At 44.7% G+C, this 14,991-nt stretch overlaps 1 protein-coding gene across 7 annotated transcripts; it reads left to right on the top strand.

Annotated features, from left to right (window-relative positions):
- Window positions 1-1,026: 1,026 nt before the first annotated feature.
- On the top strand, window positions 1,027-14,669 carry dub (duboraya). Of its 7 annotated transcripts, none has more exons than XM_042093834.1 (8): window positions 1,028-1,632; window positions 5,391-5,477; window positions 9,691-9,771; window positions 10,392-10,463; window positions 12,558-12,770; window positions 12,977-13,234; window positions 13,295-13,531; window positions 13,742-14,669. In XM_042093834.1, the coding sequence occupies exons 1-7, from the start codon at window positions 1,627-1,629 to the stop codon at window positions 13,484-13,486; spliced, it is 909 nt and encodes a 302-aa protein (XP_041949768.1). In that variant the 5' UTR covers window positions 1,028-1,626; the 3' UTR covers window positions 13,487-13,531; window positions 13,742-14,669. The 7 variants fall into 7 exon arrangements, with proteins under 7 accessions (XP_041949772.1, XP_041949768.1, XP_041949766.1 ...); XM_042093833.1 differs by having other exon boundaries at window positions 1,030-1,632; window positions 12,977-13,101; window positions 13,153-13,531; XM_042093838.1 differs by lacking the exon at window positions 13,742-14,669 and having other exon boundaries at window positions 1,027-1,632; window positions 12,977-13,249; window positions 13,293-13,463.
- Window positions 14,670-14,991: the final 322 nt, after the last annotated feature.

A 14,991-nucleotide genomic window follows, 5' to 3' on the forward strand; every position in this document is an offset into this window, starting at 1 on the left:
CTAATCATTTTTAGTAGTTTTGTTAAAAATGCTAACAATGTTAACAATGCTAACATGTTAACTTTGCTAACCATGCTAACTAGCTACAGTGGGTAGGAGTCATAGTTGATGAAAAGTGTTGACATAGTTGATGACAAGTTAAAAGTTGTTGATAGACAGCTAGTGAATGTATATAGTTTAAAAGTTGAATGTAGATAGTTTAAAAGTTGTTGATAGAAAGCTAGTTTAATAGATAGTTTAATGATAGTTTAAAAGTAGACCGTTTAAAAGTTGAATGTAAAAAGTTCAGTAGTTTAATGGGTTACATTGTTTAACAGTGGATTATTTTAGTGAGGACTTTTATTTTGAAACAGTTTTGGGCAGAGGAAACAGTTGAATAGGATGTGTAGTCTTAATTAACCCAGATTGTATGCTTAAAGCCTGAGGCTGCAGGTGGCCTGAACACCTGCCATAGGATTCTAATTGCTTAACGGCCGTATTATGATGTCACAATCGGCAATGTTAAGTCTATGGGGATTTTTAAAAAGTTTTTCTTTAATAGTTTAAAAAGTATAAAAGTTTCAAAGTTGAAAAGTCATACCAATCCGATCTGTTTGAAGACCTAAGTTACAAAGTTTGAATGAAGTTAAACTGTTCAAGAGAAATTGCGTACGGAAAAAGTGGTAAGCGGAATAATAATAATAAGAAGTTGCCTAGGAAGAACAGTACAGTGCATTTTCATGCACTGTAACTATTCAAGTCCCCTTAGTGCAAAGGCACCTAGAAATTCTGTCTTGATTATGGAGTGCTGGTGTACCTTTACCTGTTGGTATAAATCTTTGTTTAAATTAGGTATAGCTAGAATTATTGTAGCCTAGACTTTAAAAATGGACAAACAAAAGGCCTCTCGGTGTGCCCTAGCTTGTTTGGCTGTGAACATCTTGTTTGCCTTGTGACGGTTGGGCTTATATGGTAGTCTACTGTTGCTTCTCAGGAAGCCTGTGACAGGAAGGAAATGTCACGTGCAGCTTCCGTTGTCTCTTTTTTTTCTCGGATTTCCTTTAGAATGGGATGTAGATCTGGTTGATGTACTTTTTTTTTTCTGTGCATGGTATATTATTCATGAATCTGAAGGTACAGCACACTAGCCTATCCCTTAACTTCAGTCAGGGCCATGGCAGCTAGGGTAGTGTCACTGACTCACTGTTGACGAGAATGTAATAGTGTGGATGTTGAATTTGTCAGACTCAAATAGCCGCTTGACAGAATTTTATTCAACACATGATTTGCTTGCTCAGATTACACTCTACAGAAAATAGCAGGGCAGCGCGCACGACACCCTCGGCGGAGTTGGTAGCTATCAGCTGTGAAGTGAGGGATGAAACCCGTTTGAAAAGGGCGGTAGGAGCGCGCGGGTGAGTCACACACACGAAACTATCTCGCAACCTTGCAAACGCTGGGAGAGTTCAAACTAAATATAACTGCAGGACCACCTTCCTCGACACAGTAACGACAGGCCCACGGCTATTCAGAGCGCTCGTCTGAACACAGGATTGAGAAATTAGGCCCAAGTGTGAACGAGTCTTACCACCAGGAGTCGGAGAATAAAACGACATCGGAGAGCCAGTTGTAGGCTACCCAGTCTTGATGGAGGTAAAGTTTCTTCTTTTAGCTTTTCTTTGACTCGCAAATGTACAAGGAAACGCCAGAATGACGTTGATAAAGTCGAAGGTTTGGAAAAACGGTAGCTGGAAGTGTTTTTATTCATTATACGAAGAGTTTACAGTTTTCGGCAAACTGTTTTGACAGAATAGCTTACTGAATGACTAGGCCTATTTTAAAGTTGTTTAATTTATTTTTTATTACTGATATACTGAATTAAATTGCGTCATTAAATCACCAAATCATTTTGTAGACTGGTTTGTAGCCTATGAAATCGGTGCCTCTGTAGTTAGCAGTTGTCTGCGGTGTGTCCTGTGCATTTCACTAAGTAAGTGGCACAGTGGGAAACAATGGATGCAGTTGTAGCCTAATATATGAAGCACATTTAAAACAGCGTATATCATCCACAGACCTTATGAGCTCATGTTTTGTGCGGATGAGGAATTTCGCTAGGCACACCTAGATAGGCAGCAGAGACGCACACCTCCGTCATCAGGCCTGTGAGATGAAAATGACACTCCGGTGGTGTCTAACGTTACATAACATGTTTCAAAGTAACGGAACCTTAATATATGCTCAGGAATATGATCCATTTGGAATGGGCAATGTTTTTAGATGAGGCGTTGCGTGGAGACGCATAATATGTTCACTTAGATTTATTGCCATTTCGAATAAGGACCTCCGTGTAGAGATAAGTAACACCTGTTGGTCTTATGGAATGTGAGCCCGATAGATATGACAGAAATCTTTTTGATCACAGAGGTGCAATGTTCTGCTATGTTGTAGGCTAGACTTGCTTAGACCGGGAAAAAAAATCACTCGATGCTATAGAAAGCTACAAAAAAAAAATCACTCGATGCTATAAGAGGAAGTTCGCCGTTTGAGTAAGCCATGTGTTTGACACAATGTCATCGACCCTGTCTGATGTAGTCCTAACCCGCGCCGCACGAGGGCCAGGTTCGGTCCCGGTTGAGCTGCTCCGCCTGCCGGAGTGGGGCTGCGCGGTGGTAGTAGATATGCGTCTCTGTGGTGAGCTGCCTATGCGAGTTCATTATCTCCTGAATGTCAGCTATGCGAACCCTCTGGCAGGGCCGAGGCTCAGCGCCACTCATTTCGGCAGCTGTCAGAGAGAGCTCGCCCTGACAGCAGCGGGGAACACTGGCACCGGATCTGGCGCGGATCTGTGCGGGCCCGGAACTCTCGCTGGCGGTTTGTTTCTATTTGGGTGGTCGCTGTTTGGCCTCTGTCGTGTAAAATGATAGACATAGTGGACGGTAAACATCGTAAACACATGCGCTAGGAGTCTACTGCTGTGTCAAATATCTGGCACACTTAGATTTCCAGATGTGTCCAATCCGCTGTACTGTTTTGCGACACTCTTGCCTGGCCTGCTGTGGGCTTATGTGTCTCTCTGATCAACCTGTGAGTTGTTGTGGTTGCTTATGTAGCCTACACAGAGTTTTTCCTTGCCTCTGTTGCTCTTGGGTGCTCTTTGTTGGTGCCCCCAATCCCAATACTCCCCCACCTTTCTTATGCAGCCCTTGCCGCTTAATCTACTAAACCCCTCTTCTACTACACTTTTTACCCCCCCTTAAATGCACAAATAGGCTGACACCAGACATAATTTCAGTCCATTTCTTACATCCAGTAACTATATGCATGTGACAATAAACTTCCTTGTATCCACACAGGAGCCAAATTACTGCTCCACTACTGTGTCTGGCACCAACAAGTCACCGCCTGGATAATGTCACAACAAAGACCTTACATATCTGAGAGTGAGAGCGTGCACTTTAGCTAATTTGAGAACTGGGTTGGACTCTTGGGATCCTTTTGTCCTTTGACTCTATCAGCAAAGCTCAGTTAAGTCAGAGATGAGACTCATTTTGAATCTGAGGCCAAACCATGAGCTCACGGCAGCACAGAGGCTCCTTTGGCAGGAAGTGAAATGTCAGTAATGTGTGACCCTCTTGTTTTGCATGGGCTTGTGATCAGGTGCGCAGGTCTTTACTTCTCCCTGCGTTCTGGTAAATGTAACGGTACATTTCACCTCTACATAACGCTTAGCCTATCTGCAGGTCAACCTTCAACATGTGTCAAACCGAGCCCCGGAAATCAAGTTTCTGTTTCCACACTGCAGGTTTGTTGACCACATTACAGCTGCAGCAGGAGACACACAGCTGCTCAGGTATAAATCAATTCAATGTGCCCTGTTCAACTAGGGTTGCCACCTGTCCAGGATTTTCATGGTCTGTCCAGGAAAATAAAAATCCTGGACACTGAATGTCCCTGATTTTTGTACATGATGCGCAAAATGTGTATTTCAGTTTAATTGAAGCGTGCCTACGTCCATAAACGTATGCACAGCCTTATTGGCTCTACAAAAATGACGTAGCATAACATGGGTGGTGGTGGTGGGGGCAGGCACCGTGGAGGTTCATTAGAAATGGTAAGGTGGAGACAGAGAGTGTGTGGGACAAGGAGAGACAGAGAAAGGAAAGTTTATTCCACATAAGCAAAAAAGCAGAACCTAATTATGTATTCCCCTTTTTTCTCAATACTGCCCCCAGGTGTCCACAACTAAAAACTGTTGAAAATATAACAAAGTAATAAAGGTTGCTATTAAATAAAGCTAAAGCAATTAACTAAACAAATAACTAGAAATTGTCATTCTTACTAATTTTAGCTATACAATTGTCGCTTAGAATGACTGTTTTTATCTTGGGTTAGATGTGCGAAAGGCGCCGTTGCTTACAAACAAAAAGGTCGATTGGATGGTCAAAATGTCCAGGATTTTTGTCAGACACAGGTGGCAACCCTATGTTCAACCGGTTAGAACGAGACCCAAACAGAAAGCCTCCTAAATAACTCGAAACTTCCTGTGCTCTGCTAGCCTGGCGAGCCAGACCCACATTAAAATGTAGGGTCTGGACACTCACCGTTTGCAGTGCTCAGTCCGAGGGGCGGGATAATCAGTTGTCTTTCAAATTCCCTCTGCACGCAATATGACGCAATAGGATATTTGTTTTCAAGTAGCAGGGAATTCAAGCCAAACCGTTGCAACTCTGCCATCAATCATTATGTTAAGCCCACCAAACGACTCTATACACGATTTCAATGACCTGATTAAGTTTCGATTTCTGGAGCTCACAAGCCAACGGAGAGTTGCTAGACTAGCCCTGGCAGCAAATGTAATTCTAGGCTAGTGCTCTGCAATAAACAAGCCCCTTTTGTTTTTTCTTTCTTTGTATTTTGGCATTTTGTATTGTATTATTATTTTATTATTGTTTTATTATTTTTAAAACACTGTGGGTCAACCCTGTTGCGTTAATGTGCCATAAAATAAGTGGACTTGACTTAAACTCAGATGAACTGTCTGTCATGACTCAGATGAACTGTCTATCTATGGAATTATTTGGCTTTGTTTGAATGAGCGCATTCTTCCGAGGTGCTACCATGCTTAACATGATGCATCTGAATCAGTGAACTTGTACCTTGTTGTTTGGGAGTCAGACATGTGGGGACAGAACAGTTTCTCTTGTTACAGTTGTGTAAAATATATCTTTCATGTTGCACATGTTAAACTAATCTACACTAACATGCACATGGTCTGTATTCAGAGAGAGAGACCGAGGTCAGAGTCACACTGTCACGCCTCCATGACACGACAGAAGCCATTTTGCTTTTGATGCTCTGCCCATAAAGATGAGCCTTTGGTATTCCAAGAGTGTGCTGTTTCTGTGTTCCAGGGGAACCCTGTTATTAAAGTGTCTGTTGCTGAATTGGCTGGAAAGTTTAAAGATCACAGTGTCTCCAGTTGTGCTGGCTATGATGGGGTGAGATTCATCTTCTCTTCCTCCCTTCTCTTCTTCTCTTCTCTTCCTTCTCTGCTGCCTCTCCAGCAGCTGCTGGACTCGTTGTTCGCTGGCTGATGTTATATACTTCGGTGTGCAAAGATGGAAGACAATCCCTCACTGGAACCAAAAGGAAAAGAATCTCTTGTGTGTCATTTCTTACAGACCTAATAATGCTGCAGTAATTCTTGAGCTCTTCTGTTTTAGATATGTTATGCATCTAGTAGAAATGAGGAGAACTGTTTGTAGTGTGCTGAGAAGTTTTCTCAAGATTCTTAAATCAGCTTGCAGTGCCAAATTACAAAGTACACAAACCTGCGTAGAATATCTTTATATTTGTTCACCTCCTGCGTTAGCTCTTGGGCACTACAGCATCTTCCCAGCCCTTTGGCCCTTTGGCCGTCTTTCTTTTTTTTGTTTGTGAATTCTGACGTCTCTACTATCAAGCGTTCCTCAGGTCCTCATAGTCCAACTGCCTGTATCTCCTCCACTGGTCATCTCTTGCTGTGCTCAGTGTGTGTCTGTGTCCAACATGGTCATCTCTTGCTGTGCTCAGTGTGTGTCTGTGTCCAACATGGTCATCTCTTGCTGTGCTCAGTGTGTGTCTGTGTCCAACATGTTCATATTGCTGTGCTCAGTGTGTGTCTGTGTCCAACATGGTCATCTCTTGCTGTGCTCAGTGTGTGTCTGTGTCCAACATGTTCATATTGCTGTGCTCAGTGTGTGTCTGTGTCCAACATGTTCATATTGCTGTGCTCAGTATGTGTCTGTGTCCAACATGTTCATCTTGCTGTGCTCAGTGTGTGTCTGTGTCCAACATGTTCATCTTGCTGTGCTCAGTGTGTGTCTGTGTCCAACATGTTCATATTGCTGTGCTCAGTGTGTGTCTGTGTCCAACATGTTCATCTTGCTGTGCTCAGTGTGTGTCCAACATGTTCATCTTGCTGTGCTCAGTGTGTGTCTGTGTCCAACATGTTCATCTTGCTGTGCTCAGTGTGTGTCTGTGTCCAACATGTTCATCTCTTGCTGTGCTCAGTGTGTGTCTGTGTCCAACATGGTCATCTCTTGACTGCTCAGTGTGTGTCTGTGTCCAACATGTTCATCTCTTGACTGCTCAGTGTGTGTCTGTGTCCAACATGTTCATCTTGCTGTGCTCAGTGTGTGTCTGTGTCCAACATGTTCATCTTGCTGTGCTCAGTGTGTTTCTGTGTCCAACATGTTCATCTTGCTGTGCTCAGTGTGTGTCTGTGTCCAACATGGTCATCTCTTGACTGCACAGTGTGTGTCTGTGTCCAACATGTTCATCTCTTGACTGCTCAGTGTGTATCTGTGTCCAACATGTTCATCTTGCTGTGCTCAGTGTGTTTCTGTGTCCAACATGTTCATCTTGCTGTGCTCAGTGTGTTTCTGTGTCCAACATGTTCATCTTGCTGTGCTCAGTGTGTGTCTGTGTCCAACATGTTCATATTGCTGTGCTCAGTGTGTTTCTGTGTCCAACATGTTCATATTGCTGTGCTCAGTGTGTGTCTGTGTCCAACATGGTCATCTTGCTGTGCTCAGTGTGTGTCTGTGTCCAACATGTTCATCTTGCTGTGCTCAGTGTGTGTCTGTGTCCAACATGGTCATCTCTTGACTGCTCAGTGTGTGTCTGTGTCCAACATGTTCATCTCTTGACTGCTCAGTGTGTGTCTGTGTCCAACATGTTCATCTTGCTGTGCTCAGTGTGTGTCTGTGTCCAACATGTTCATCTTGCTGTGCTCAGTGTGTTTCTGTGTCCAACATGTTCATCTTGCTGTGCTCAGTGTGTGTCTGTGTCCAACATGGTCATCTCTTGACTGCACAGTGTGTGTCTGTGTCCAACATGTTCATCTCTTGACTGCTCAGTGTGTATCTGTGTCCAACATGTTCATCTTGCTGTGCTCAGTGTGTTTCTGTGTCCAACATGTTCATCTTGCTGTGCTCAGTGTGTGTCTGTGTCCAACATGTTCATATTGCTGTGCTCAGTGTGTGTCTGTGTCCAACATGTTCATCTTGCTGTGCTCAGTGTGTGTCTGTGTCCAACATGTTCATCTTGCTGTGCTCAGTGTGTTTCTGTGTCCAACATGTTCATATTGCTGTGCTCAGTGTGTGTCTGTGTCCAACATGGTCATCTTGCTGTGCTCAGTGTGTGTCTGTGTCCAACATGTTCATCTTGCTGTGCTCAGTGTGTGTCTGTGTCCAACATGGTCATCTCTTGACTGCTCAGTGTGTGTCTGTGTCCAACATGTTCATCTCTTGACTGCTCAGTGTGTGTCTGTGTCCAACATGTTCATCTTGCTGTGCTCAGTGTGTGTCTGTGTCCAACATGTTCATCTTGCTGTGCTCAGTGTGTGTCTGTGTCCAACATGTTCATCTTGCTGTGCTCAGTGTGTTTCTGTGTCCAACATGTTCATATTGCTGTGCTCAGTGTGTGTCTGTGTCCAACATGGTCATCTTGCTGTGCTCAGTGTGTGTCTGTGTCCAACATGTTCATCTTGCTGTGCTCAGTGTGTGTCTGTGTCCAACATGTTCATCTTGCTGTGCTCAGTGTGTGTCTGTGTCCAACATGTTCATCTCTTGCTGTGCTTAGTGTGTGTCTGTGTCCAACATGGTCATCTCTTGACTGCTCAGTGTGTGTCTGTGTCCAACATGTTCATCTCTTGACTGCTCAGTGTGTGTCTGTGTCCAACATGTTCATCTCTTGACTGCTCAGTGTGTGTCTGTGTCCAACATGTTCATCTTGCTGTGCTCAGTGTGTGTCTGTGTCCAACATGTTCATCTTGCTGTGCTCAGTGTGTTTCTGTGTCCAACATGTTCATCTTGCTGTGCTCAGTGTGTGTCTGTGTCCAACATGGTCATCTCTTGACTGCACAGTGTGTGTCTGTGTCCAACATGTTCATCTCTTGACTGCTCAGTGTGTATCTGTGTCCAACATGTTCATCTTGCTGTGCTCAGTGTGTTTCTGTGTCCAACATGTTCATCTTGCTGTGCTCAGTGTGTTTCTGTGTCCAACATGTTCATCTTGCTGTGCTCAGTGTGTGTCTGTGTCCAACATGTTCATATTGCTGTGCTCAGTGTGTGTCTGTGTCCAACATGTTCATCTTGCTGTGCTCAGTGTGTGTCTGTGTCCAACATGTTCATCTTGCTGTGCTCAGTGTGTTTCTGTGTCCAACATGTTCATATTGCTGTGCTCAGTGTGTGTCTGTGTCCAACATGTTCATCTTGCTGTGCTCAGTGTGTGTCTGTGTCCAACATGTTCATCTTGCTGTGCTCAGTGTGTGTCTGTGTCCAACATGTTCATATTGCTGTGCTCAGTGTGTGTCTGTGTCCAACATGTTCATCTTGCTGTGCTCAGTGTGTGTCCAACATGTTCATCTTGCTGTGCGCCACCTCATGTCCCTTTTCAGATCTGTTTTGTAACAGTGTTCGTGTTTATGAGCCTTTCTGAGATTATAGTCACTGGTAGCATAATTATCAGATCTGTTTTGTAACAGTGTTCGTGTTTGATGAGCCTTTCTAGATTATAGTCACTGGTGGCAGAATACCACCAGCAGCTTACTTGCACCCTGCCATATTTTAGACTAACATATATGTACACGTCATGGCAAATGTCATAACGCGTTAGGATAATTAGTGGCCAGCATAATCTGTAGTTATCATGATAATATGATGTTATGATAGCTGAGCTATGTGACAGTAGCATGTGACATAAGCGGTTATGGTAGCTAAAAATCTTAATTTCTGACCATTTTCTAATAATGTAACACCATCATAAGAGATAACGATTGGACATGACACCCATTATGTGTTTAGGACCTGCTAATGTCAGGCTTATGTGGCAGGGTTCAAGTGCAGTGTGAGCTCCCACCTCAGATAGCAGGAGGCACATTCCCACGTCTGCTCCCTGTGCTGTGTCTGTGCTGAGGCACATTCCCACCTCTGCTCCCTGTCTGTGCTGAGGCACATTCCCACCTCTGCTCCCTCTCCTGAGGCACATTCCCACCTCTGCTCCCTGTCTGTGCTGAGGCACATTCCCACCTCTGCTCCCTGTCCTGTGTCTGTGCTGAGGCACATTCCCACCTCTGCTCCCTGTGTTGTGTCTGTGCTGAGGCACATTCCCACCTCTGCTCCCTGTCTGTGCTGCCGTTCTAAAGTGGACTCTGGTGTTGCTCTTCAGCAGAATAAGCCGGTTCGGCGGAGGCCCCCACGTACTCTCCAGATCCCTGCCACAGGTGATGAGAGCCAGGCAGAGGAGCAGGTGAGAGCCAGCACTCCGGCACCCCCTACTGGACCATCTGGTGCAGAGTCAGTTCATTGACCTCTGAAGTTTGCCTACAAAAAAGAACCAAAACGGCCATCTTTGCCCATATTAGGAGATCCGGTTGTTAATTGAAGCTAACTACCTATGGCAAGTTGCATTGCAAGTTAGCTCTGGGGTAGCAAAAATCCAAGTGTGCCGCCTTCACGTACCGGAGATCACAGTATCCACTCGAAGGCAGAGGACAAAAGAGGACAAAAACGTCTGCATTTCAGACTTTTTCATCCCCGCAAGAGTTTAAGAGGTGCGATAATTTCCCATAGGAAAAATCGCCAGATACCGGATGTCAAAGATGGCAGCTTTTTTGTAGGCGAACTTCAGAGGTCTATTACTGTGATATTATTATGACTGCTCATTAGTGCCATCATTGGATTAAGATTATACTATTGTATTATTTGTTCAGGATATGCATGGTTACATATTTGATTATCATGATGTTATCAGGCTTGTGTATTTGTTTGAGCTGATAATGATAATAGTTAGATGGTCTATGGACATACAGTAAGACAAAGCCAACAGGACACCTGTTTGCCACATTGATGTCTTTTTGTCTCCTTCAGAAGTCAGATGGCGCCGCTGCACGTCCTGCCCGCTCCAGGAACAGGAACTCTGCTCTGATCGAGAAGCTGCAGGTAAGAGCGGCATGTCCAGGCTCCACGCCCGCAAGCCAACCCTGACTAACCTACTACCACAAGCCATCCCTGACTAACCTAATCACACTAAAGAGCTGCCACAAGCCAACCCTGACTAACCTACTACCACAAGCCAACCCTGACTAAACTAATCACTTAGTTCCTGTTTGGCAACAGCCCTAAGCGATATTATACTCTGTGTTTAAGAGACCACCCATGATATTTCCATTAAGCGATATTATACTCTGTGTTTGAGACCACCCATGATATTTCCATTCTGGGTTGATGTGCATGTGCTACTCGGAATGTAATGTCAGAGCCGTGTTGTGGGATAGGTGTTGTTAGAGCCGTGTTGTGTTGATAGAGCCGTGTTGTGTTGTTAGAGCCGTGTTGTGTTGATAGAGCCGTGTTGTGTTGTTAGAGCCGTGTTGTGTTGTTAGAGCCGTGTTGTTACAGTTGTGTTGTTAGAGCCGTCTTGTGTTGATAGAGCCGTGTTGTGTTGTTAGGTCCGTGTTGTGTTGTTAGAGCCGTGTTGTGTTGTTAGAACCGTGTTGTGTTGTGTTGTTATAGTCGTGTTGTGTTTTTATAGCCGTGTTGTGTTGTTAGAACCGTGTTGTGTTGTGTTGTTAGAGCCGTGTTGTTATAGTTGTGTTGTTAGAGCCGCGTTGTGTTGTTATAGTTGTGTTGTTACAGTTGTGTTGTTATAGTTGTGTTGTTAGAGCCGTGTTGTGTTGTTAGAGCCGTGTTGTTATAGTTGTGTTGTTAGAGCCGCGTTGTGTTGTTATAGTTGTGTTGTTACAGTTGTGTTGTTATAGTTGTGTTGTTAGACCCGTGTTGTGTTGATAGACCCGTGTTGTGTTGATAGAGCCGTGTTGTGTTGTTAGAGCCGTGTTATAGTTGTGTTGATAGAGCCGTGTTGTGTTGTTAGAGCCGTGTTGTGTTGTTAGAGCCGTGTTGTGTTGTTATAGTTGTGATGTTAGAGCCGTGTTGTGTTGTTAGAGCCGTGTTGTTATAGTTGTGTTGTTAGAGCCGTGTTGTGTTGTTATAGTTGTGTTGTTAGAGCTGTGTTGTGTTGTTAGAGCCGTGTTGTTAGAGCCGTGTTGTTATAGTTGTGTTGTTAGAGCCGTCTTGTGTTGATAGAGCCGTGTTGTTATAGTTGTGTTGTTAGAGCCGTCTTGTGTTGATAGAGCCGTGTTGTGTTGTTAGGTCCGTGTTGTGTTGTTAGAGCCGTGTTGTGTTAGAGCCGTGTTGTGTTGTTAGAACCGTGTTGTGTTGTGTTGTTATAGCCGTGTTGTGTTGTTATAGCCGTGTTGTGTTGTTAGAACCGTGTTGTGTTGTGTTGTTAGAGCCGTGTTGTGTTGTTAGAGCCGTGTTGTGTTGTTAGAGCCGTGTTGTGTTGTTAGAGCCGTGTTGTTATAGTTGTGTTGTTAGAGCCGTGTTGTGTTGATAGAGCCGTGTTGTGTTGATAGAGCCGTGTTGTGTTGTTAGAGGCGTGTTGTTATAGTTGTGTTGATAGAGCCGTGTTGTGTTGATAGAGCCGTGTTGTGTTGATAGAGCCGTGTTGTGTTGATAGAGCCGTGTTGTGTTCATAGAGCCGTGTTGTGTTGATAGAGCCGTGTTGTGTTGATAGAGCCGTGTTGTGTTCATAGAGCCGTGTTGTGTTGTTATAGCCGTGTTGTGTTGTTAGAGCCGTGTTGTGTTGTTATAGTTGTGTTGTTATAGTTGTGTTGTTATAGTTGTGTTGTTAGAGCCGTGTTGTGTTGTTATAGTTGTGTTGTTAGAGCCGTGTTGTGTTGTTATAGTTGTGTTGTTATAGTTGTGTTGTTATAGTTGTGTTGTTAGAGCCGTGTTGTGTTGTTATAGTTGTGTTGTTAGAGCCGTGTTGTGTTGTTATAGTTGTGTTGATAGAGCCGTGTTGTGTTGTTAGAGCCGTGTTGTGTTGTTATAGCCGTGTTGTGTTGTTATAGTTGTGTTGTTAGAGCCGTGTTGTTATAGTTGTGTTGTTATAGTTTTTAGTTGTTAGAGCCATGTTGTGGGTCTGTCTTTGTGCCAGAGCGCTGGTCCTCATGTAGTGTCTGGTGTCTCATCCTGCAGTCCAACCTGGCCCTGTCGCCCTTGGCCCTGTCGCCCACACCGATGTTGCCCTCCCCGAAGAGCCCGGGGTTGAGGCTACAGCCCCCAGGGTCCTCCCCCAACTGCCCCAGCAGCCCTGTTGCCCCCATGCCAAGGGCAGGTAAAAAGCCGGTGGAAGCCCCCGCCAGCTTTGAGAGTCCAGCAGATGCTGCTCTGCTGCCCAGCATCAATAAGGTGAGAAGAGCAGAGCAGTCTACTCATACAGCACCAATACGGTGTAAAGTCTTGCAGCATGTGTGTGTCCTGTTATAAGAGCCTGTTTCTATTATGTATGTGGGCAAGAGGAGGAGAGAGCTGAGTGGAGAGCTGTCTGTAATTGTCAGTGTTGTAACTCTAACAGTGTCCCGATGTCCTAAAGATGTCCGTCTCTGTTCTCGCAGGGCAGAGCTCGGCTGTCGGTGAGGCGTCGGCCTCCGTCTCGGCGGGTCAGGAGGGCGGGCGAAGAGGAGATGGACGGCGAGGGGGGGGGCAGCGGGACTTCCTCACCCATGGAGCCTGCAGACGGAGAGAGTGAGGCGACACACCCAACAGATGCACTCACAGCAGAGAAACACACAGATGACCGCCGCGTGCCTGACCCCGAGACAAAGGCAGCTAGTGTGAAGGAGGCAGAAGTAGTGGACGAGGTGAAAGCCCAGGTCAAACCCCCGATCGAGGTGAAAGCCCAGGTCAAACCCGCGATCGAGGGGAAAGCCGAGGTCAAACCTACGGATCAGGTCAAGCTCGTAAATGAAGCCTCTAGCGCCGCTGCTGCTGAGGCTGACCGTGCAGTAGAGACGTCCACAGCAGAAAGGGAGGCGGCCGAGAAAGATACACCGGAGAAACAAGACGACCCCTCAGAGACCAGCGCTGACCAGCAGGAAGCAGATACCGTAAAGCAGGAAGTGTAAGAGAGGGCTGAGGCGGAGGAGGACCGTGGACCCCAGGATCTCAAGGTAGCCGGCCGCACACTCTTTATCTCAGACTCTAAAATGCTTTAATCCTCAAAGATTTACATGAAGATTTCGAGTGGCCCATATTATATGCCACTGTGTGTGTTTATTGTGTCACTGTGTGTGTTTATTGCTGATTTAATGTTTGATTGCCTCTTTATTTGTGCTATATTTTTGACTCTGTGACTCATGCTTATCCATGTTGTGATGCAGAATGAAGTTGAAACGCCTGAGGAGCACTGAAGCAGAATGAGATCAGCTGGGACTTTTTAAAGCGTCCAGGACTGGACGGAGTAAAACGCTGGGAAGGTACCTGCCCAGAACAGACCTCTGCCAAGCCCAACACCCGATCTCACACTGTTAAAACAAGAGAGAAATAAACGCCCCATCTCACAACGTTAAAACAAGAGAGAAATAAACGCCCCATCTCACAACGTTAAAACAAGAGAGAAATAAATACCTAATCTCAGAATGTTTAAGAGAGAAAGAAAAAAACAATCTCATAATCTTTAAGAGAGAAATAAACGCTGATCTCACAATGTAAACACAAGAGAGAAATAAACGACTGATCTCACACTGTTAACATAAGAGAGAAATAACTTGTCAGTCCTGTGATGTGGATCCACTCCTGATCCATAACTCGGGTTCTTTCATGGGAGAACAGGGTGACTCCATTGTAGTCTCCAGATGTGGCGGCTGTCCTCTGCGTTCACTTGCCATGTGCTGGATTAGCAGTATTTGCCCATTCCATACCGTTGTGAAGTTACGTTTGATATGTTAGTGATGAACACATCATAAAGCTGTGTGATAGCGCACCATACTGTAGCTGTTTATGGCCACAACACAGAATGTATCTTATTGTCAATTATTAGAGCTCATGGCCATCATTAGACTTTGAGGGAATTTCTAACTGTGTCTTGTGTAACTGTTTCTTGTTAGTTTCTATGAATAGCAATGTTTTTGAATGCCTCTAACCATAATGGTGTACATACAGGTCATCAAAGAATTTCAACTGTGATCAGTGTTACTTTTGAATTAATTTTTGCCTTGATCAGTGTAACTTTGATACATTTGCTGCAGTGTTTTTGTACTTAGGGGATGTCTTTGGAAACAATGTAAATAAATATTACTGTTTTTTGTGGCTGGATTATGCAATTCTGTGGTATGTTAAGCAGGTTTAAACTGCAGTAATGTCCATTTTTAAACACTAGGGGGGCTCTCCCCTGCACTATCCCATTCATTCCTGAAACTCAACCCATGTGCTATTGTACATGTTGCACAAACGGATTGGTGCAGTATGGAAGTAAACGACACAGTACTTGTGCTGCGCAAGACTAGTATACTACAGTATATGCCACGGCTATGTCCTGCGCAAGACTAGTATACTATATGCCAGGGCTATGTCCTGCGCAAGACTAGTATACTATATGCCACAGCAATGTCCTGAGTAAGACTACAGTTAA

The sequence above is a fragment of the Alosa sapidissima genome, chromosome 5 (assembly GCF_018492685.1).
Source record: "Alosa sapidissima isolate fAloSap1 chromosome 5, fAloSap1.pri, whole genome shotgun sequence".
Classification (NCBI taxonomy): domain Eukaryota; kingdom Metazoa; phylum Chordata; class Actinopteri; order Clupeiformes; family Clupeidae; genus Alosa; species Alosa sapidissima.

Bases quoted from the DNA above. Each gene is read 5' to 3' on its own strand.
- dub (XM_042093830.1), top strand. The intron at 5,478-9,690 runs GTGAGATTCATC...GTTGCTCTTCAG, and splicing joins GTTGTGCTGGCTATGATGGG to CAGAATAAGCCGGTTCGGCG. The intron at 12,771-12,976 runs GTGAGAAGAGCA...CTGTTCTCGCAG, and splicing joins TGCTGCCCAGCATCAATAAG to GGCAGAGCTCGGCTGTCGGT.